At 43.9% G+C, this 24,123-nt stretch overlaps 1 protein-coding gene across 1 annotated transcript; it reads right to left on the minus strand.

Annotated features, from left to right (window-relative positions):
• On the minus strand, positions 1-24,100 carry LOC310759465 (N(4)-(Beta-N-acetylglucosaminyl)-L-asparaginase-like). The gene is made up of 10 exons (XM_083606752.1): positions 23,970-24,100; positions 20,760-20,898; positions 20,376-20,532; positions 19,072-19,117; positions 16,105-16,143; positions 15,538-15,626; positions 11,500-11,515; positions 8,339-8,406; positions 1,423-1,527; positions 1-1,173 (listed from the first exon to the last, which is right to left on the minus strand). The coding sequence occupies exons 1-10, from the start codon at positions 24,079-24,081 to the stop codon at positions 1,081-1,083; spliced, it is 864 nt and encodes a 287-aa protein (XP_083462878.1). The 5' UTR covers positions 24,082-24,100; the 3' UTR covers positions 1-1,080.
• Between the last annotated feature and the right edge of the window lie 23 nt (positions 24,101-24,123).

Genomic DNA, 24,123 nt, shown 5'->3' on the forward strand with positions numbered 1-24,123 from the left:
TATAACTTAAAGCATGTATAGTTTTATTGAAAAGGCTTTCCCTTAATAAATATTAGACACAAGAGAGCATTATACATTTGCAAAAATACTCTCAGGGAAATACAGTATAAGCATATTATGAAAGGTTTCTTTTTTAAAAAAAGCAGAACTCCACCCCCCTTAATATATCTATGGTCTTACCATTTTCTTCCATGAGTGGAGCTATTCTGGCTAGTTTCCAAATGCCACCTCATAACTGAAGCTGCTATTTGTCTTAGGAGAGAAGCTGTCATTGGTGTTAATGGCAGTTTTCTTCCTGGAATGAACAGCAGCTGAGGGTGGGTGTGATTTCGTAATGATCACAACAGAGGGGAGAAAGAGTTAAAATCCTCCTCTCAGTTCAAGGTCTTTATTCTCTCTCACACACGGTGTCAATGGTGGGAGGCAGCAGCTGGGGAATCGCATGGGGAACACAGCTCAGGGCCTGGGGAAGATGGCTGAGAACCTGGAGATTGGTCGTGGGACAACAATGAGTGATCAGAGGGAGAAGAGGGGCAAACCTGGGAGGAGGTGTCAGAATCTGAAGAGGTAACAGGGTTTAGTGAGCAAGAAGAGGCTGTGGCAGAGAGCAGTCCAGAAGCAGGAGAGGCGGGGTGGGTGTGTCAAGAGGCAGAGTGGAGGGAGACTGCTGAAGAAGCCAGGGAGTCTCCCCCTCCTGCTGCGACCAGCTCCCCTCTGCCCTGGTCTCCCAGAACACCCAGAGCAGGCCTTGTTTTCTCTAATAAAGTGTTAACTTCATGTACTTTGTGTGAGTTATTGCTGGCTGGCTCCCTGGCATACATGGTATAAAGATGAACAGTAACTGCACATTTTAATGTATTGTCCAGCTTGGCCGTAAGAAATCACAGTTTCTTAATTAGGTATAGGCTGAAGCTCTCATATACCCATAGTTCAGACCTTCTGAAGAAAAGTCTCAATTTAGATTCCCCTCCCCAATACTTTACATGAGAAAAGGAAACGTCACAAGATAAAGGTGGATGTGACTCTGAACCTGGGCGCAAGAGGTACAGAATATTTTTTTCTTTGATCCTTTCAAAGTTGTTAGCATTGTTGCATCAATTGCTCTACAGAGTCCTTTCCCTGAGACCAGATGCAGTATGGGAATGGCATTGATGAAGCAGCTCCAACTTCTCCCTAAACATTAGAAATCCACAAGGGGAAAAAAGATGAATAAATTAGGATTCATTAATATCCTATTCGATTTGCCTCAATTATTATTGCAGCAACTCCCATCCTACCATTTTGTCCATGTTTAGTCATAATCTAGGCTAGCTTGCTACATTATCCCATATGTGGGATATACGATGAAAGGTAAATAGGAACATAAGTTATCATAGCCATGATCAACCAAGAAGACGTGGGGAAACACTCGTCTTTGCGTACCTTCATATTCATTGCAATTATTCCAAGTTCAAACATATTTTCCTTTCCTGTTCGCTGGAGGATATCCTGGACAACAGTCTGGCATGCATCCATGGGAGACAAGCCCTGAAAGGTAAACAAAACCTAAAACAAGTTTCTTTCGCCACTCATTTCTATTCTATGTATCTAAGCAAGTTTTAATTCCTGCCCTCTCAATGCTGCTTACATTGACCAACAGACCGCAATGTAAAAACAGATGCACATTGCTCTTCATTTTATCTGTTTATACATTAAATCACACAGTACACTGCAAGGCATAATTTGGATTGTTCAACAGAGGGCAACGTAAGGATTACAACTGCAGAAAATGCCACAAGGACATTCTGTGGCAATTTCAGTGATCAGGAGCATGTGCCAGGATTTATTTGTGCAAGAAGAATTCTTATATTAGAACTCAAATCCTTATCTCAGAATTGTGCTGCCGATCACCTCTAACAAATCGGTGAAACGTATCTAGTCCCTCTACGATTGGTTTGCAGGACTGGTCTCATAAGGGTCCGTAAGAAAGTGGTCTAGTGAACAGAACTTCCTAACAGAGCCTCGCTTTCTTGTATTAAGAGGGCTGGGTAAAATTTTTAACAGGGCTGGCAAGCTTCTATGAACAGACAAGGGACAGAATGTTTTACATATAAAGTGCTAGAGTCTAGACTGCACCCTCTTCAGCACTCTGTCCTCAACTTTAACTGGCTAACTTTGACTACTGATGCTTTCAGCTTCTGCCTACCATTTGGCCTTTCTTTCTGCTCTTTTCAATCACCTATGTCAGAGGTATGTTCCTTGAAAGGGACTGTTGCCGCAAACAATTTCTTTAGAGTCTACACCGCCCTGAAGCAGGAGGCTTCAATCATTTCTAGTCAACACATTATGGTTGAAAACCACTTCCCTTGCCCTTACTAGCTAGTCCAGGGATAGGCAAACTAAGGCCCGGGGACCGGATCTGGCCCAATCGCCTTCTAAATCCAGCCCGCATACGGTCCAGGAATCAGTGTGTTTTTACATGAGTAGAACGTGTGCTTTTATTTAAAATGCATCTCTGGGTTATTTGTTGGCCCTGCCTGGTGTTATTACATGAGTAGAATGTGTGCTTTTATTTAAAATGCATCTCTGGGTTATTTGTTGGCCCTGCCTGGTGTTATTACATGAGTAGAATGTGTGCTTTTATTTAAAATGCATCTCTTGGTTATTTGTGGGGCATAGGAATTTGTTCATTCCCCCCCCCCATATAGTCCGGCCCACCACATGGTCTGAGGGATGGTGGACTGGCCCACGGCTACAAAAGTTTGCTGACCCCTGAGCTAGTCTCTCTTCCTCTCCTCTCTCCCAGTGATGCTCTTAATGATAGTGCTTCAAAGTAGGCATGTGTCAGGGAACTGTCATCTGAGACGAAGGAGGTGAAAGGGCTCATGGAGGGTGAGAGAGACCACTCAGCGGAGGAGGGGACCAGCAGGGGGAGAAGTGGAGTTACAAGGGAAAGTGAGTCGGAGGGAGAGCTCAGAGATACTTCAAGCGGGAACAGTGGAGAGGTTTCAGGACCTCCCGTAGGCACACCCACTCCTCGGCGGAAACTGTCACGCCGAGAGTCCAGAAGACGCGTTTCCGTCAAGGAGCTTTTATGCTGGAAGAAGTTCCGTAAACGCCCACTGTCCGATTCAACGAGCGATTGATGGAGCCATGCTTAAGGAGCTCCATCACAGACAGAGGTTTGGGAACTTAGCCAAACTCTGAGGGATCAGGATTTTACGCACAAGCAGCTCACCATCCCATCACAGCAATCGGACAGTCCCTGAAAGCAGCTTGTGCAGAGAGGCATCATGAGCAACCCAGCTGGAGCCGGAGGAGCAGCAGGAGCTGGAGAAGGTCCAACTCTGGAAGAAAGGTACAGAGTTTTGGAACTCCAGCTAGCAATGCAAACGGCGAGGCTAGAACAAAGGAGGGCGCAGGATGCAGAAAAGGCAAAAGGCGCTACACTAGCAAGAAAGATGCCAGGAATGGTGCAGAAGTTTGGGGGGGACCCCAGGAACTACCAAGCCTTTAGGACAGAGATGCAGTATGCTCTTGAACTGCAGTTTAACGACTTTCCCGATGAGGCATCGCGAGTGGCGTTTGTGATTGGCCATCTCGAAGGGGGGGCGAGAGACTGGGTCCGGCCCCTGATGGCAGGGAATAGTGACATGCTGAAGGACGCGAGGAAGTTTTTTCGCGCCATGGATTTGATGTTTTCCAGCGAGATTGAACAGGGACTGGTGCGCAGACAATTGATGGCTTGCAAACAGGGGAGCCGATCGGTTCGTGAGTACTGGACTGAGTTTACAATGTTGATACATAAATTGGGGTGGGACCTATCGGCGGAACCCATTCAAATGCTCTTTGAAGAGGGGCTTTCTTCGGCGGTGAAAGACGAACTTTCCCGGGCGCCCAGGGCGGAGTCTATGGACCAGCTGACCAAATCAGCGCTGACCATTGGAGCGCGCCAGGAGGCAAGAGCCTTGGAGAAGCGGGAGGGGAAAGGAGAGCGTTGGAGGGATTTCCGCATTCCAGAGATTCCAGAACCCAGTTTCCCGCCCGGAGAGCCGATGGAAGTTGGAACAGCGCGCGCGCGCGCAGTTTCAAATCCCAGTGAAGGGAGGAAGAAGGAGGGGAAGAGCGCCAAGAAATGTTACCTCTGCCAGCAGCCAGGTCACTTTGCCAGAGTCTGCCCACAAAGAAAGGAATGGCAAGGGATGGCCGGAGCTGTTGGGGGGAAGGAGGAGGAAGTCCAGGAGCCAGTAAAAGCCAACGCCTGTCTGCCGCTGTCAGGGCACTGCAGACAGGCCAAGGAGCAGTAAAAGTGCCCACTCCGGAACCTCCAAGACCAGCTCTAGTAATAGAGGTGCTGCTAGAGCTGGCAAACGGATACCCACTAAAGACCAAGGCGCTGTTGGACTCAGGCAGCTCCTGTAATTTTACGAGCAAGGAGTTTGCAGCTGAACACCAGATACAGACACTCCCTTTAAGCAACCCCCTGCAGGTCACCACGATCGATGGGAGGGAGCTGTTGGGGGGAGAAGTTAGCCTACAGACCGTCCCAATGGTTATGAGGGTGGCAAGGCACACTGAAAGGATAGCGTTCAATGTAGCCACCCTGGGAGGGGCGCCAGTCATTTTGGGAATGAGCTGGCTAGCGTTGCATGACCCGCTAGTGGGCTGGCATCAGAGAGTGGTCTCCTTTGGGTCAGCACATTGCCTGGAACACTGCAAAGAGGGAAAGGTGCCAGAAGGGGCAAAAGCCTCCCTGGCAGGGATGGAAGTGGCGGACAAAGGGAAGGTGCCCAAACAATACGCTGACTTGAGCAAGGTCTTCAGCGAAAGGGAAGCAGATAAACTACCACCGCATAGAGACTTTGACTGCCAAATTAACCTGGTCCCTGGGGCCCAGCTCCCCGTGGGCAAGCTGTACGCCATGTCAGACAGGGAAATGCAGGAGTTGAGGGAGTTTATTGACAAAAACCTGAAGAGAGGTTTCATCAGAGAGTCCAGAGCGGTGGGGGGCAGCCCAGTGTTTTTTGTGGACAAAAAAAACACGGATAAACCGAGATTGATCGTGGACTACCGGCGGCTAAATGCCGTGTCAGAACCAGTGACTTTCCCCATGCCCAGGATTGATGACATTTTGACCAGGGTGAGGAAGGGAAAGATATTCACGAAACTGGACCTGAGAGGAGCGTACAACCTGATACGAATAAAGAAGGGGGATGAATGGAAGACAACGATGTTCACCCCCCTAGGGGCTTTCGAATATCTCGTTATGCCCTTTGGATTACAAGCAGGCTCCGCCTGTTTTCAATCGCTCATGAACCATGTACTGGGACCTTTGCTCTACAAGAATTGCGTAGCCTTTCTCGATGACGTGCTGATATATTCAGAGAATGAGGAGCAGCATGTAAAGGATGTCAGGGAAGTGCTGAGCCAGCTGCAAGCAAACCAGTTGTGGGTGAAATTGGAGAAGTGTCAGTTCCACGCCAAGGAGGTGGAATTCCTGGGGTACCGCCTATCAGACAAGGGATTAGCCATGGATCCAGGCAAGGTACAGGCGGTGCTGGAATGGAAGACACCGAAAACGAAAAAAGATGTGCAAAGGTTCTTAGGGTTTGGGAACTTTTACCATAAATTCATCAAGAACTTTGCCCACTTAACGGCTCCCATCACGGACTGTCTGAGCAGCAAGAAGAAATTCGTTTGGACGGCGGAGGCGGAGCACGCTTTTGAGGAATTGAAAAAGGCATTCGCTTCGGAAGAACAGCTCCTGCATGTGGATTTACAAAAACCCATGAGAGTGGAAACTGATGCCTCAGACCGCGCGGTGGGGGCGGTGCTGCTTCAGCCAGGGAGCAATAAGTCGGAATGGAGACCGTGTGCCTTCTTTTCGCGTAAGCTGAACAAATCCGAGAGGAACTACACGGTATATGACCGAGAACTACTCGCCATTCACGAAGCGTTCCGGAGATGGAGACACTTACTAATTGGTGCACAGCATAAGGTACAAGTATGTACGGACCACAAGAATTTGGAGTATTGGAGAACGGCACGAGTGCTCAACCAACGACAAGTGAGATGGGCCCAGGAGTTCTCCAAATTCCATTTTGAAATCTGCTATGTGCCAGGTCCAGAAAACATCAGAGCGGACGCTCTCTCTCGCAAACCTGAATATTTGGAGGGGGAGGGAGCGCCAGAAGAGAGACATATTATCCCAGAGGACCACTGGGTGTGTGGTGCGGCCTGGGTGGGGCAAAGAGAGCTGGTAGAGGGAACGGTAAATGATGAGTACGCCCAGGATAAGCTCAGAGGTTTAAGGGGAGAGGGAGAAGACCCCGGAGGTTTTGAAGAAAGAAACGGGGCATTGTATTACAAAGGGGCGCTATATATACCCGAAGGGGAATTGAGGGGGAGAGTACTCAAACAGCTGCACGACAATCCCACAGCGGGGCATTTTGGGCAACACAAGACCATGTGGTTGGTGACCAGGGAGTTTTGGTGGCCCAAGGTGAGGGAGGATGTACGGGAGTATGTGAGAAGGTGTGACCAATGCCAGAGAGCCAAAGGAGAAAGGCGGGCACCAGCGGGGTATTTAGAACCGTTACCCACACCAGAACGACCGTGGGAGGCGGTGTCGATAGATTTTATGACTGATCTGCCCAAATCCCAGGGGAAAACCGCCATACTAGTCGTAGTAGACCAGTTAACTAAGATGGGTCACTTTGTAGCTTGCTCACATGCAGTCACGGCGGAAGAGACAGCAAAATTGTTTGTAGAACATATTTTTAGGCTGCATGGCGCCCCCTTGAGGCTGGTTTCCGACAGAGGGAAACAGTTCACGTCCAGATTCTGGAGGAAGCTTATGAGCTTGTTGCACGTAGAGGTCAACTTTTCGACTGCCAGGCACCCTGAGACCAATGGGCAGGCGGAGAGGGCAAACGGTATCCTTCAACAATACCTGAGGTGTTATGTCAATGACAGAGAAAACGATTGGGTCGAAAAGTTGGCACTAGCGGAATTTGCTTACAATAATGCAGAGAATGTGTCCACCGGGATGAGCCCCTTTTTGGCTAATTATGGGTGCCACCCCAGGGCGTTTCCAGGGGAAGGAGGAGAGAGATGGAGTGTTCCGGCCGCTGAACTTTTTGTAGAAGAAATGGAAGCGATCCATCGTCAACTCCAACACAACTTAGAAAGGGCCAAAGAAGAATATAAGAGGCAGGCAGACAAGAGCAGAAGGGAAGGTGAAACAATTAGGGTGGGGAGTCGGGTCTGGCTATCAACCCAAGGGTTGCCGTTCAAGGGTAGTTGCAAGAAATTGAGACCCAAAAGATTGGGACCATTTGAGGTCATCCAACAGGTCAACCCAGTGGCTTTCAGACTCCGGTTACCGAACCACATGAAACTGCACCCAGTATTCCACAGGTCATTACTGTCACCATACAGGGGGGAAGGTGAAGGGGTATCCACACGCGGGCCAGCCATAGAAGAAAGGGAAAGCCGCAACTATGTGGCGGAAATCATCGACTCCAGGTGGAAGGGTAATCAGGTGGAGTATTTGGTCGCGTGGGAAGGGGAACCGGAGTCGGAAAACACCTGGGTGAAGGCAGAGGAGGTCCATGACGAGGTCTTGATCGAAACGTTCCACCAAAGGTTCCCCAGGAAACCTCAACCAGTAGCGAGGTTCCGGAGGGAGTACTTTGGCACCACCGACGATGAGGAGGAACTGGAGGGATTCAGGGAATCGGAGTTGGGAGAGGGTACAGACTCCGAGGAGGAGGAGTACTTGGAAACCGGGAACAGCAAAAGGTGGAGGGAAGTGTTCAAAACTTCGGAAGATGAGGGAGGTTCCTTCAGGGGTTTTGCTCCCTCGCCTCCCGCAGAGGAGGGGAGGGAAGGGGGTGAAGGGGGCCCTAGAGGGGAGGTGGATGTCAGGGAACTGTCATCTGAGACGAAGGAGGTGAAAGGGCTCATGGAGGGTGAGAGAGACCACTCAGCGGAGGAGGGGACCAGCAGGGGGAGAAGTGGAGTTACAAGGGAAAGTGAGTCGGAGGGAGAGCTCAGAGATACTTCAAGCGGGAACAGTGGAGAGGTTTCAGGACCTCCCGTAGGCACACCCACTCCTCGGCGGAAACTGTCACGCCGAGAGTCCAGAAGACGCGTTTCCGTCAAGGAGCTTTTATGCTGGAAGAAGTTCCGTAAACGCCCACTGTCCGATTCAACGAGCGATTGATGGAGCCATGCTTAAGGAGCTCCATCACAGACAGAGGTTTGGGAACTTAGCCAAACTCTGAGGGATCAGGATTTTACGCACAAGCAGCTCACCATCCCATCACAGCATGCTTGAAACCCACTGATGACATACCTGTTTCATTAACAGGGCTGCATGAAAACAAGGACAGAAACACATAATCTTGTCTCCATCACCAGTAGCTGATGGGTTAAAAAAAGATTTACTTGTGAACTAGTGTTCTGTGTTAACTTCTGGAAATAAGAAAACAGAATTGAAAAGCATCTATATACAAATCACTCCTCTTCTATCATACATTGTAGGAGTACGACAATGTTGTCTGGTTTCAGTGGATAATACCAACAGAGAAACACTTCGACTAGACTGTTCCCAAAGTATATTTTCTTGTACTCTCTGTATTGTCTTGGATTTAGTAGCTTGTAAAGTGGTACCTCAGGTTACATACACTTCAGGTTACAGACTCTGCTAACCCAGAAATAGTACCTTGGGTTAAGAACTTTACTTCAGGATGAGAACAGAAATCATGCTCAGGCTGCGCGGCAGCAGCGGGAGGCCCCATTAGCTAAAGTGGTGCTTCAGGTTAAGAACAGTTTCTGGTTAAGTACGGACCTCCGGAATGAATTAAGTACTTAACCTGAGGTACCACTGTATCACAATGGCAAAAATCGCCTCCAGTCAGATAAATTTTACAAAACCTGTGTTGTTTTCCACCCCATGCTTTTAGGAAATAGAGACTGAGGCTGCAATCCAAGGCAAACAGGTAGAAGCAACAGTAACTTACTTCTGAGTAAACAAGAATAGGATTGCACTGTAAGGCTGCAAACCTACACACTCTATGGTAAATCCTGCTGAACGCAATGGTGCTTATACTGTAGCAGAGACATACAGGATTGCAATGTAAAAGATTTATGTGACTGTGTGGTTGATGAGTAATTTTGGCGGGCTAGCAACACTCAGCCATGAAACTCACAGGCCAATCACTCACTCTCAGCCTAACTGACCTCACAGCCTTATTGTGAGGATAACATGGGGAGGAGGACTCCTATGTAAACCACCTTGAAGTCCTTGAGGAAAAGTGAGATATAAATGTAATAAATAACAAACAGATAACATTTACAATTATGGCTGGGATACTTTTTTTGCAATAAACGTTTGTACATGATCCTTATTCATCCTTCAAAACGCTTTAGGTGAATGTTTATTTCTAAGGACTAAAAACCAAACAGTTCTTAGCAGTTATCCAAGCATCTTGGAAACAGGTGTGGCAGTTTTGCTAAGCCCTTGCTAGAGCAACAGAAAATACTAGCATTAGCATAACAAGGTTAGTGCAAGAGATTAGGATAGGTGTTTTTAAAAAAATTAAAAGGAAAGAGGCTACAGGGTATTCCTATTTCAATTAGCCAAGGTATGGAATTGTAACAATAGGCTATGTGCAAGGGAACCAATAAGCTTACATACTTCAGGTCTCTCCCTCTTTTTTTGGAGGGGAGGACTAATGTGTCCTGTGTTTATCAGCAGATATTGCTGCAATAATGATTTCTTCAACATTCCAGTTTCCTTTTGCCTGACTTCAAGGGCACGACAAAGCTATAGGAAACTGCCTTGCACAGACTACGAATGGGCAAATCTGTCCATTTTGGTTTCTCTGTTTCTTAGTTTTCTAATCTGAAATTCAGGTCTCAGCATTTCCAAATCAGTTTGCAATGGAGTTTTTTCCTTTAAAAAAGTCCTCATGCATGCATACTTGCAAACTAGTTTTCCCTAATATAATGCAATACACACACACACACACACACACACATTATATGCACACTTTAGATGTATTTTATAATATAGGTAAAGGTAAAAGTACCCCTGACCATTAGGTCTAGTCACGGACTCTAGGGTTGAGGCACTCATCTCACTCTATAGGCCGAGGGAGACAGCGTTTTCCGCAGACAGCTTCTGGGTCATGTGGCCAGCATGACTAAGCCGCTTCTGGTGAACCAGAGCAGTGCATAGAAACACCGTTTACCTCCCCACCAGAGCGGTACCTATTTATCTACTTGCACTTTGACGTGCTTTCGAACTGCTAGGTTGGCAGAAGCAGGGACCGAACAACGGGAGCTCACCCCGTCACGGGGATTCGAACCACCAACCTCCTGATCGGCAAGCCCTAGGCTCTGTGGTTTAAACCACAGCGCCACCCACGTCCCCTATTTTATAATATATTATATGCATTTTACACACCCTTTACCCTACTATATGCATTTTTGGAAACATTACTTGGGTAGAGAACTGCACCACAAAATTCAGAGAAGTACAAATTTTGAATGATTGATGAGTTTCAATTCACATATTATTTCCAAAAGTGCAAATTACATAGAATAATGACATTAATGCCCCAGCGACCCATAATGTGGTGGCAAGAAAGATTAGGAAGAAGATCAGGATAAAACTGCAGTAAACTGTAAGTGAGATTCAAAGGTCTAAATGGGGAAATACTGTATGCTATGTGGAGACCCTTAAGTCACGCATGCACCTGTGTTCTATGATTCTGATGGTTTAGGCAGAGGTTCTGTTTTTATACATAGATTCATAGAGATTTATTTCTTTGGTAGTCTGTATGCCTTTGTCATGGCCTTTGGCTAGTACAATAAAGCTACACACACACCCTACATGCTAGGAAAAAGGTTGTGTGGCCATTCCCTCCTTTCATAGCCACCCCAATCATCCTTCAGAAAGTGAAAGTTTCGGAGGATGGTTGCGGTCATGCATTGTTTTGGAAAGTGCAGATTAGATAGGCTTGCCTTCAAATGCAAAGAAAATTGACTTTCTCCCCCATCCTCACCACAGATATATTCTTCCTTTTAAAACTGTGTTCATGGCCCAACTAGTCTCTAAATAGTCCTGTTAAGCAACTACTTAACTCATACTCACTCTTCCTGATCTCATACCCTGCTTTGTTATTTCTGGCTAATGTGTTCCTTTCAACAACTGCACCAACATGAGCTCAGCAAAACAGAATCTTGATCTGGGAAGCAGGAAGATGGCCTGAAGTGTTTAGAACCCTTTAAAATAGAAAAGTGGACATTTTTCATTTCTGGCATGAGTACAAGAGGTAAATGTTTCCATAATGTGTGGAACCGACAGGATAAACTCTAAAAGAACCTGGAGTAAAAATGAACATCAAGGACATTAACTGGTTCATGGGAGATTTCAGCTCTAGATATGCATGAATGTATTTAAACATAAACAGGTATGCAAATCTTTTAATTATTACTACTAATACATACCTACTGCAGCTCCTACCTAGAAAGAAAGAAAGATATTACTTTGGAAGTAGCCTGATCTGGATTAATTATTCTCAGGGCCATAAAGAAATTGACAGCACAATTCTAACTCCCTGATCAGCAGGGCTGGGAAAGGTAAGAATTAGGTGGAGGTGTCTCTCTGCTGGCAGGCGGGCTCCGCTGTAACAGATGCCCCTGTTGCGCCCACTGAAAGGGTGGGTGGTTGAGAAGCTACTGCCAGCAGTGGCCAGTGTAAGGAACAGAAACAGGGGAGAGGGGAGAGCAGGGTAAAGCTACCTCTCTATCCTGTCCAGGCAAGGGCTCACTCCAAGCCCCTTGGTTACTCCAGTCTGGAGCTGGTATAGCAAAATAATAAGAACAAAAAAATGTCCCCCTTCCACCCTGGTTGCTGTGAGTAGCAGGGCTTTGGATGCAATGGTGGCTCCATTGCTTCCCAACCACATTTAGGGTTGCTGCTATTATTAATCACACACTCATCTTGAAGACAGACCTCAACATTTCAAAAAGGACAAGAGGTTTCCCTGTTGCAAAATGTTGCCTTTTCCGCCATCTTAAAGAGAAGGGACTTTATATAAATAAGATGGGGGGAAACGCATAATAGGTTGCAATTAACCAGCCTATTCCTTCTGAGCACAATCAGAATCACATAATTTGAAATTTGAAATACTTTATTGTCCCTTGTACAACTTGTATACAGTGAGATTACACGAGCACCCCCCCATCAGCTCTCTTAGTCTTAATTCCCCTCGTTTACTGACGCACACCCACCAAACCCGAAAGTCAGTTGCCCTGTTGTTATCTTTTCATTCAGCAGCCTAACAGCCCACGGATAGAAGCTGTTCTTTACCCTGTTGGTGCAACTAATCATGCTTCTTTATCTTCTGCCCGAGGGCAGGAGATCAAGAAAGTGCTGGCCAGGGTGTGAATCATCCCTGAGAATTTTCCTCACTTTCCTGAGGCGACGTTCTTCCGCTATTTCATCCAGCGGATTCACGGGACAGCCCATAATATCTTGTGCTATATTTACCACCCTCTGTAGGCACTTCCTATCAGTTGATGTCAAACCAGCATACCACACCGTGATGCAATATGAAAGGACACTTTCTATTGCGGACCGGTAGAAGGAGATTATCAAATGTTGATTGACAACGACTTCCGGTCAGCGCCAGCAACGGTAATGGCGGATTTCCTCCGATCTCCGGAGGAAATCTGCTTCGTGGAGCTAGGGTTCTACCGCTACGGCGAAGCGGGGACCCGAAAAAAATCACAGGCGGGGAAGCCTGTGAACTGAAGGCTCGGCGGGCTCCATTTGCGTCCCCCCCCGCTGCAAAGGAGCCTTTTTAAAGGCTCCGGAACATACCGGGGGTGAGCGGCGCGGAGCTGAGAGCTGTTTACCCGTCTCCGCGAAGCGAAGCCGCATGCCATGGTTGGAGAGCGCTGACTTCTTCCTTTGAAATTTGGACTAAAAGTAACAACCCGTGAGTAATACGGAAATTGGATATTAAAAATTTCCTTTTTTGATTCGGCACGAGCGGGGAAGGCGCAAAGAGGAAGTCCGTCTCCCCCTCTTGTAAACATTTTAAAGCAAGGACTAGATAACTAAGGTTGAAAAGAACATCTTCTTCGTGAGAAGTTAAAAGTAATTAATTTCACGTTTTGGCAGTATAAGTGAATGTGCTGGAGGATAAGAGTTAATTTTGAGAGTGGAATTGTTACCCCCCCCCCAGGACCCGGGAGCGATCCGCGAGGGAGCCTGTTGGAGAGATTTAGAAGACTTTGACAGCTGTCAAACTAGCTGTCAAAGCTGAGAGGGGAAAAAAAAGAGAGAGAACTTTGTTTCTATTGCCTCGGCTGGTCATATTTGTTACATTTAGGTAACAAATTGTCGAAAATAAAGGAAAATAAAGCACTTTTGGATTTACAACTGGAAGGAACACTAAGTAACCAGTACTCCCCTAGAGGGGGCTCTGGGACATTACAGAATGGCTGTAAGTGGAAAATTACAGACTGCACTTGAGAAGATCTTTCGTAGCCTGGGAAAACTTCAAGAACAAAGCATTGTTTTGGCTAGAAATGTTACAATATTGAATGAAAAAGCAAACAAACCTGCGGAAATTGGAAGGGACTTGACTCAAATCTTTGTACCAGAACAAAAAGACTTTGCTTTTGAGCTAAAAACTCTTGCAGCTGAACAAGAAAAGAAATTTGAGAAACTTGAAGAAGATCCACATAACAATTTAGAGGGAAAGGAAGGAGGAGCTATAATGCAGCAGAGGATTAAAGAAAGAAGTAAAAAACAAGATTTGGATTACAATTTTAAATATGGAGACCTGGCAGGCCAAAGGCCTGTAAAGATGGATACAAAGGAAAAGACAAATCTGATTAAAGTGGAAGCAGGAGTTTTTGGGACATTTGGACTTAAAAGAAGTAAAAAACAAGATTTGGATTACAATTTTAAATATGGAGGCCTGGCAGGAAGAAGTATGGATCTTATGGGGACAGAGCTTCTCCGAGATTTGGTGTTTATCATAAAGGACTATCAAAAAAACCGGCAGAGAGGAAAGGAGAGAGACTTAAGGGCCTCGGACGTGAGATCACCAGGCTGATACCAGATGGATTGATGGACATCGGTTGGAGATTGAAACCGGGAAAAGCGGGGAGTGGGGTTTTGGGTATCCAAAGGCGGTACAAATATATTCTGTTTTTTCTTGTAAATAATTTGTTTTGCTATTCTAGATTAAAATGGGGAAATCGTGAAATGGAATTGGGGTTGACTTTAGAAAAAGGTATTAAGAATAAGTTTTGATGTATAAAGATTGAGGTTTATGTTAAAATTGGTTAAGCAAAAGGATTTAAATATAATAAGGTAAAATTTGGGGATAGGAACTTGTTGAATTAAAAATTGAATTGGAATACAAGAAGGGGAGATGTGGGGAAGTCAAGGAAATATGTCACTGAAAGTTATATGTTTGTTTCTTGTTCTTTTTTGTGTTTTGTTTTTCTTTAATTTTTTTTGAAAATTTCAATAAATATTCTATAAAAAACAAAAAAAATGTTGATTGACAACATTGTAGAGTTGGATCATCTAGTCCAATCCCTACAATACAGGAATCCCAACTAAAGCATCCATGCCAGGTGGTCATTTGACCTCTGCTTAAAAACCTCCAAGGAAGGAGATTCCACAACCTCTAGAGAGAGACCAGGTGTGTGATCGGGGGGAAAAGGAATTATCACTTCGCTCACAGGGAAAATTCTTTCATCCTTTTTCGTTTGTTCAAATTACACTATTCACATTTATGCAAATTGTGTCCATGGTCTAATGAAACTGAGCAAAAGACAACATGCAAAATGTTCAGAGTGGTTTTGAAACTAACCAGGTGTCACATATTTGTTTTGTTGTCAAGTAAATGCAACTGGCTTCCACTTCTACAAGGTCATCCTAAAAAGTGGCAATGGATGGAAACCATTTTGGTTGTTAAGGCTGCAATCCTTTGTGACCAGAAAGTAAGCCCCAGTGACCACAGTAAGACTTACGTCTCAGTAAAGATGTAAAGGATTGTGTGGCAAGGCTCTTTCCTACCTTGAACGGTTTTCTATATTTGTGTGTTTTAGTAACTATATTTCTTTAATGAAAATATATATACCGCCCGTCATCCAAAGATCACAGGGCAGTTCACAACATAAAAATACAAAACACATAATAAAATAAAAGCAAAAGAAGCCAATAACCCTTTCTTCCACAGAAACATTAAAATGAATAGTAATATTAATCAGACAAATGCCTGGTCGAAGAGAAACTTCTGAATATTTGTGTTTCTATACACTTCTTAATTATAACAAAATGAATATTACTAACTGTTCCAGAGATACCTGTGTGATCACATAACTATTGCTGACAGTGGAGTGGGAAATACTGTTACTACTCAAGTTACTTTTTAGGAGCTTTATGGTTGACTACTTGTTTCTAAATGCTGTATCCTACTGCCATTCCTATGCTCCATACAATTTATCTTGGCATACCTCTTTATCAGCATACAGCCCACATCCCGGCATCGGAGAATCTCCCACTCTTCCTGGATATTTAAAAGGTGCTCCAGAAGTAGAAACCCCTAAACATTTTTTTTTCAAATCAGTAAAATATTGGTAGTTATTCCGATAGCAATAGAAGAATGGTTACATGAGATAGCGGAAATGATAGAGCTAACTGAATCATTATCGTTTATTCACCACAAACACACACCTCACCATCTTTCATGCGTTTGGTTTATATCTTGGTGAAAAACTGTCAAATGACACAGCTTCTCTGCTAACGAATTCTGCTGTAGTCACTGACTGTAAATGTTACACAGTGCTAACAATTGTAATCAAGCTCTATTTTTTAAGGGTTCATAAGTCCCCTGTAAATACTAACACAGATGGATGTTTCTCATGACAGATTCTGCTTCCTTCTCCCCTCCAATAAAGCAAGTGTATTATTTCCCTTCCTGTAAATGATGAGAAGACCCACACAGCTAATTAGCAGCAGTTGTATAACATAAGGCAGGGGTGAAACTCATTATTTATTTTGTTTATGCTGCTCCCTCTTACCAACTGTTATATTTCCAAAGGTATCCAAGGCAATCAAACCTAATGAAAAGACAAAAATAGAATAATAGAATTAACTTACCAAGCAACACTAGGAATATTGCTTCAAATAACAGTCTCCGTTAGCTATCAAAATTTTATAATTTCCCCATTTTAAAAAATACAGGAATATTTATCAGAAATTTACTAGACAACAGAGTGAATCCCTCATTTCATCCCAAGTCTGCTATACTGTCACCTTGCAACTTAGAAAGGACTCTAATAATATGGGTGAGTGCACTGTAGAATTCAATACAGTGGTACCTCGGGTTAAGAACTTAATTCGTTCCAGAGGTCTGTTCTTAACCTGAAACAGTTCTTAACCTGAGGCGCACTTTCGCTAATGGGGCCTCCTGCTGCCGCTGCACCGCTAGCGCACGATTTCTGTTCTTATCCTGGGGCAAATTTCTTAACCTGGAGCAACCGCTTCCTGGTTAGCAGAGTTTGTAACCCGAAGCGTCTTTAACCCGAGGTACCACTGTATTGTTTAAAAAAACCAAGCATGTGGTTATGATATCTGGAATAAAGAGAGATCCAGGTAAAAGAAGTATATATTGCATAAATTCTGTACTAGTACACTTGTTAACCAACCCTTCCACTTGGAGAGGGTAGCCGTGGGGAAAGTGGGGGCAGAGAAGTCTGGTTTTGATGCCCCTGTTACATGCATTAACCCAGAATCATGTTTAACTAGTATCACTGTGATATGTGATCTTAAAATTATCTGAATATTTTGGATTATTTTGAGATTGTTTATATATGTACATTCAGGCATATTGTACAGGTACTGAGTATCTGCCAGTGTAAACAATTAATTGTCATAAGTTCTACTGAAACATCTTTTCAGACATCACTTTACACCTAGATGTTAAGCAACTGCATTTAGATTATCTTTCATTTTTTATATGCTGCCTAGCACACAATAACTGTTCGAGAGGCTAAACTTGGTGCTGTTTTAGAACCAGCAGAAATATCAAAGCCAACACCAAATTTCCATGAGTCCTTGATGATTTTGGGAACATAACAATAGTTTGTGTTATAGAGCCATCATTATCTGCAGTATACCTGTTCTTTATTGTGCACTACTGCCTCTGGCCAAACTGGCCTTGCAAGTGTTTATAAGGCTTTAAGTTGCATTCTGGAAACAGCCAAAACAAGAAATGTGGCACTGCTGAAAAAGAGAGCACGGTAGTTTTGACGTGACTTTCACAGATGTCTATTGGACTGTCTTCATCCCAAGAAAAATGCTGCATTTCTTCCATCCTAAATATGCAGAACACTTTTGGAACAAAGTTATTGTTTTTAAATCTAAAGTATTTATCAATATACAATTCTTGAGGTCTTTAAAAAGAAAAGTTCAACGTCTCCCTGAGAGAAATTTAATAGAATCTTCTGTTTCAATGGAAGACAGCAGCGACAAATGAATTGAGAAAGGGTTCCCTGAAAGTTCAAAGTGGCTACAATAGGAAAACACAGCCTAAGATACTTCTCTTCTCCCACCCCTCCTATTCATTACATTAATAGTGATGACTCTTTCAATCCTAGATCAGGACTTGTGCCACATCTTAACAATAAAGGGGAAATGGTAGCTGTTCCATAGAAATGTTTGTGCGCTGCTAGCTTCACCACTTCTGTTGTGCGTATCTAACATGGGAAAATGTATGTAAAAAGTGAATTCTTTTAAGAAGGTGGAAGATTTACCCTTAAGTTAATTTTAAAAACCCTGTGATTCTACCTACTGTACTTGGGAGCGACACTGGACTCATTTTCAAACAAACTTGCATAGGATTGGAAGGCAACTGCTTACAGTTGTTCTGTCAACTGGATATTTACAATGTCACTTTGAGGCTGAAATCATTTACTCACTTACCTAGGAGCAAGACTCACTGAAATCAATGTGGCTTATTCTTTCCCCCCCTTTTTACGTGGCTTATTCTGAGTAGACATGTATAGGATTGCACTATAAGGAGTAGATCCTATCCCAAGCACCCTTAGAGCCAATGTATTTATGTTGTCTATTGTAAAGGTGATGGTAGGCACAATTGCTGGAGCTGGAATAATTGCCAGGCGATTTTCAATTATTTCAAGGCAGAAATTAAATACCTTTTCCTAGCCACCATTTCCTTTAAATCCAACCTTAACAGTTTTCTTATAGCTTTTATTAAGCCATAGCACCCTCTTGAGGCTGAACAAAACTTTTGCAGGATACTGAATAGGGAAACATTTTCTGGAATGGAATGGCCAGTGCTGCAGTAGGCAGAAGAATACCTAACCTAGATTTCTGTGGGCCCTCAAGTAAAAAGATCTAGCAATAAGTTCTATTTACTTCCTACTGGTCCCCTGGCCACTGAAAGTGAAGTTATTAGGATGAATTAGAGAGCACGCTATACTCCATGATCTCACAGCAGCTCCCTGAATTTTCCAGGCACGATGTCACTTATATTGAAGCTTTCTTGATATTCTATGCGTACTTAAAAAGGGGCTACATTTAAACTAGAGATGTATGTCAGGCGGAAAAGAAACCATGCCCATACACACTGTCATCTGAGAAAGACAACATCTATTTGCTGCAGCCTTCTGCACATGTTCACGTGTTCATTGAGATAGATGTAGATGCTGCTGTCATGCATGACACACTACATGAAGACCCGCATGCTTGGCTATAAGGAAATGGAATATGTAGGAAATTACCATGCTGGAATCAGCCCAGATTGTTTCCAAAACTTATCGATTAATTCCTGTATTATTTCAGCAAGTCTGTAAAAGTTGCCAGTTAATACATAAGAATTAATTAACCACAGCATCTTATGTACCTGTAAATTTTTGGTAGCATAAACATACAACTAGAAAATGGCAAGTTAATGCCTCCACAATTACAAAAAGAAGACCGAGCACATCCCATAAAAGTGTTATTTTAATAAAAATATTACTTACCCAATGTATCATGTTTCTTCAAGCTCTTTCCCTTTTCTAAATATTCCTACAGAAAAGATAAGACTAGAATGAATTGTGCTATCAAATGCCACCCATTTGTAATGATAATTTTTCCCCAAAGCAGGAATCTGTTAAGTAAGCAGAATGTATCTTCTTATGTATAAGTAGCATCCAGAAGTTGTATCTGAAACATAGTTTCTTTCAAAGGATTAATCCTAAATTGTATGTGGGTTCAGAGGGAGAAATTGTTGGGCTCTTCTGATCATTCTGTCAGCGCAAGCATTGTCGGCTTGCTAGACAGAACAATCTCCACTCTCCTCCTCCCATGTGCTGTTCCACAGGTTCTCCAAACACCCCAGAGCCAATTTTGGGGGTGGGGGCACACAGGGGGGAAACACTGATGGGATTCATTCGTTGAATTCAATCCTCAATCTTGGGACTATTCTAAGGGCTGGCAACTCACAGCCCATGGCCACTGGCAGGGGTTTTCCAATGCATTAAGAAGCAGCATAACTTCCCAGCTAGTCTCATGCCAGGTGAGACGAGGAAACATTAACTTTAGAAAGGAGAAATAAGCAGAATTTCAATCTATTTTTCTCTCCTTTCCTTTTTTTTAAATAAGTTTTTATTGTTAAAATAGTTCATCATTAATACACATATACAAGCATACAAACATACATTTCATACAATCCTTAAAAGTGTTCAAACATACTTACACTCAATCCCACAAAGAATTCCTTTCCCCATCACCATCCACCACCCCTCACCCCACCTTTGTGTTTGACTTCCAATCTACTCAATTACAATTTCTTTCCACTTCTATTACTTTCTTTCACACACCTTTAGCCTAATTTCATACTTCTTTTTCTATTACACATTGTTATCCATCTTATTTGATATTTCAGTATTTGAAACGGAACTTGTTTATTCTAATAGGAGTTCTGATTTTTCGATATGATTTTGCAAGTATTTTTCTCTCCTTTCCAAGCCAACCATAGCTGATCCTTCCTCAGCAGTCAGCATGAACGTATGCCATTGTCCATGCAGTTGTGAAGCACTTTGGCCAACAGAATATTAGTAGTCAGTTAATTTGAATTCTATTTCTGACTATCTGATTCTTGACATTTTGAAAATGTCACATTAGGTGACCCCTTTGTTGTTTGAAATGACTTCAAAGAGACTTCTTGATGATTCATGAGTCAGGGGTGCTCAGAACATCTGCAAGGATATTTATTCCTAATGTGAATTATTCTACTACTGCATAAACAAACTCACATCACTATTGCTCCAAAGTAGAGTGTTACCTGATAAGCTTCTGTACTCTGCTCACTCATCATACTTCGGTTATCTTCCACAGTGAAGCCTTGGTCTTTTGCAAAAGCCACAGCACCATCCCCAACCAGAAAACTGTGTGGAGTTTCTTCCATGACCTTACGTGCTACAGCGAGAGGAGTTCCAATTCTTTATCAGCAGAAAGAATATAATCTGAGAAGGGGTTTGTTCCATATATACTTTTAAAGAACTGAGTTCTATGGTTAAATGCAATGATAAAAATTATGAAGAGCTAAAAAATTAGGCTCTAAAAAATAAAAAAAATTCTGTGAAAAAGCATAATTAAAAAATAATAATCTCAGAGTTTTTGGTGCCAGGCTAGTGACCTCTGATGCATAGCAAGGTATAATACATACCCATGCAAGGCTGCCACAGCTCCAAAACGCCCAGGTTGTCCTTCCATTATTGCTGCATCACATTGGATTATGCCCTGTTTATTTGGGTAGCCTCCCCGTCCTACTACAAAACGTCCTGTTTTCTCATCGTTCTCAATATCTGAAAACATTTTTAAAGAAAAAAAGTGTTTTAAAACCTTTTATTTCCATAGCTATATCCTTGAGCACATTCAAAGCACATTTTCTCCCTCAAAGAATACTGGTTACAGTACTGCTGTTAAGGGTTGCTGGGAATTGTAACTTTGTGAGTGGAAAACTACAGCATCCAGAATTCTTTAACAGGAAAATGTGCCTAAGATTTCATATTAGCATTTGAAAATTAGCATACAAAGGTATCCAGTGTGTGACAGTTAACCATTAATGTATGATTAATAGCATGTGCTTTAATAAGCTAGGTGTTTGTATTATTATTTTTGACCTTATTGGAAAAAAGTATTTTCCATGATGGACTGATATGAATGATAATACATAACTATTGGTTAAAGGGCAATTAGTCCTGAATTCATCTCAGTTACATACAGTGTTTTTTTCTGGGTCTGTACCATTCATACGAAAGGAAGCAATTGTCACAAGTACTGCATCCTTTCTATGTGGCAGTCATATTTGTGGTGCATCACCTTTACATATCTGCCATCTTTATTTTGATCAGCTAGGTGGACAATACTGACATCTTATGTCATTCATATGCCACTAGATATAGCATGAAACAGTAACCTTTATAAGTAAGGTAAAGGACCCCTGGATGGTTAAGTCCTGTCAAATTCTACTATGGGGTGTGGTGCTCATCTCCACTTTCAGGTTGAGGGAGCAGGTGTTTGTCCGCAGACAGCTTTCTGGGTCATGTGGCAAGCAGGACTAAACCACTTCTGGTGCAACGGAATATCATGACGAAAGCCAGAGCACATGGAAATGCTGTTTACCTTTACCTACGTTATATGTTAGCTACAGCCACAGTACTTTCACTGTTGGTATGCTGGCATATACATTTGGCTGATTTTTTGTTGTAGAAACTGAGGGGGAGAGGGACCATAGCCGGTGTTTTTTCCCCTAGAAAAATAGGTGCTGGTACCATGAAATTGTTGCAGTAAGTGCCACACTTTTTAACAACAACAAAAGTGCTACTGGTACTACGTATCCTAGGAAAAAAGCACTGCCCATAGCGCACCATTGGGGTAGGCATCTCTCCTATTGCATTGTTTTTTAAATCATGGAGGGGGGGATTCTTAAACCCTTCCAGATTGAAGCCTCGAGTCCCAAATGAAAGAATTGGACCCTTAATATTTTGTTGTACATATCCAAATTTCTCTCCGCCCATGCTTTACACATAGTCTTTGACAAGTGAGATATCTGTATATCTATATATCCCTATTTGGGCCCACCCTGCTATTCCAATAGTAAATTTTAAAAAGCTGGTTTTGATATTGTTGTAACCCTCAGTGCGTTGAAGGATGGTTAAGAAATACAAAAAATTATAGTGTGGGAAGGGACCACAAGGGCCATCTAAGTCCAACCCCCTGGGTACCCAACCAGGGCCGGTGCAAGCAATCTTGCTGCCTGAGGCAAAGGGCAAGATGACACCCTCCCTCAAGGTGCACACACACGAGGTCAGCCCACCCGCCTTTGAACCTTGCTCCAATACAGTGATACCTCTGGTTGCAAACGGGATCCGTTCTGGAGGTCCGTTCGCAATATGAAAAGAGCACAACCCATGGTGGCTTGTCTGCGCACACGCGGGACGCGATTCCCCGCTTCTGCGCATGACATCATTTTGTGCTTACGAGTGGCGAAACCCGGAAGTAACATGAAATGGACGTAACATGTGTTATGACTGTACTACAAAGGACAGCACCTTCCACTGGACCTGAGGGCAGCAGGCTGGGGTGCAAGGTGTGCAGGCCCAGGTCCTGCAGCGCTCCCAGCTCTGGACATTTCTTGAACCCCAGCATCTACATCCTAAGGTCTTAAGAGGACAGCACTGATATATAGTGGACATAAGGGACACTTGGTGGAACTGAGAGAACCAGGGCTTTTCCCCAGCCAAAACTCACCAGAATTCAGTTCTGGCACCTCTCTTGTTGGCACCATTGCCATTCTAAGAGACCGAGGGAGGTGTTCACGGTGAGTTCTGGCAACTCTTTTTCTAGAAAAATGGCACTGGAGAGAACCAGTGTGACACTGTTATCTCTGAAGAAGTATCTGAAGAAGTGTGCATGCACATGAAAGCTCATACCAAGAACTAACTTAGTTGGTCTTTAAGGTGCTACTGGAAGGAAATTTTTTGTTTTGTTTTGACTATGGCAGACCAACACGGCTACCTATCTGTAACTGTTATCTCTGGATATGAACCCAATAGGAAGGGCACAGAAGGACATACTGCAGGACATACTGTTGCTTTGCATGTGAAAGAAGGCGCTGATTCAAGCAAGCTAGAAATCCCAGATAAGGGAGACTCCTCCAAAGAATTATTGTGGGTGCTGATACCTGACTCCAGAAGTAATCTACTACTGGGGGCACACTATTGACTTCCTGGAGAAAACTCTCAGGGAGATCTTTTGGTGGAGAATGGGCTCGGGGAAGCATCCAAAAGATGTCACAGTAAGTAAAAAACTATTGATGCCCCAAAAAACTGTTACAGATAGGTAGCCGTGTTGGTCTGCCATAGTCAAAACAAAAAAAATTTTTTCCTTCCAGTAGCACCTTAAAGAACAACTAAGTTAGTTCTTGGTATGAGCTTTCTGAAGAAGTGTGCATGCACACGAAAGCTCATACCAAGAACTAACTTAGTTGGTCTTTAAGGTGCTACTGGAAGGAAAAAAAAATTTTTCCCCCAAAAAACTGTGCGCTAGAACAGTTGGTGAGGGAGCCCAACCAGGGTGACCCTGGACCAGCTGCGCCCAGGAGGCTTCCTCAACCTTCGGCCCTCCAGATGTTCTGGCCTACAACTCCCATGATCCCTAGCTAGCAGAACCAGTGGTCAGGGATGATGGGAATTGTAGTCCAAAACATCTGGAGGGCCGAGGCTGGGGGTGCCTGATCTACAGCCTGAGGCAGCTGCCTCACTCTGCCTCATGGGAGGGCTGGCCCGGAACGTCGCCCGTTGCTAGGCAGCGGAAGAAGGGGTTTTTGTCGTTGGTTTTTTTTTACTCCTTCACATTTATGATCTGTCTCTACCTGCCATGGCCTCCTGGAGGCCGTCGGTCGCTAAGCCCCCCTCCAGCAGCAGCTGCCTCATCCTCTCCACAGCCGGGCGCGAAAAGGCCCAGGTTCCCGCAGCGGCTGCCATGGCGACGCCCGAACGCGGGGCGGGGGCTTCGAGGTCTTCGGG

Source organism: Podarcis filfolensis (genome assembly GCF_964270895.1).
Source record: "Podarcis filfolensis genome assembly, chromosome: 3".
Taxonomy (NCBI): domain Eukaryota; kingdom Metazoa; phylum Chordata; class Lepidosauria; order Squamata; family Lacertidae; genus Podarcis; species Podarcis filfolensis.

Bases quoted from the DNA above. Each gene is read 5' to 3' on its own strand.
- LOC310759465 (XM_083606752.1), bottom strand. From the start codon at position 24,081: ATGGCAGCCGCTGCGGGAACCTGGGCCTTTTCGCGCCCGGCTGTGGAG. The intron at 20,533-20,759 runs GTATGTATTATA...CTGCTGATAAAG, and splicing joins GCTGTGGCAGCCTTGCATGG to AATTGGAACTCCTCTCGCTG. The intron at 1,528-8,338 runs GTATGTCATCAG...TTTACCTTTCAG, and splicing joins CAGCCCTGTTAATGAAACAG to GGCTTGTCTCCCATGGATGC.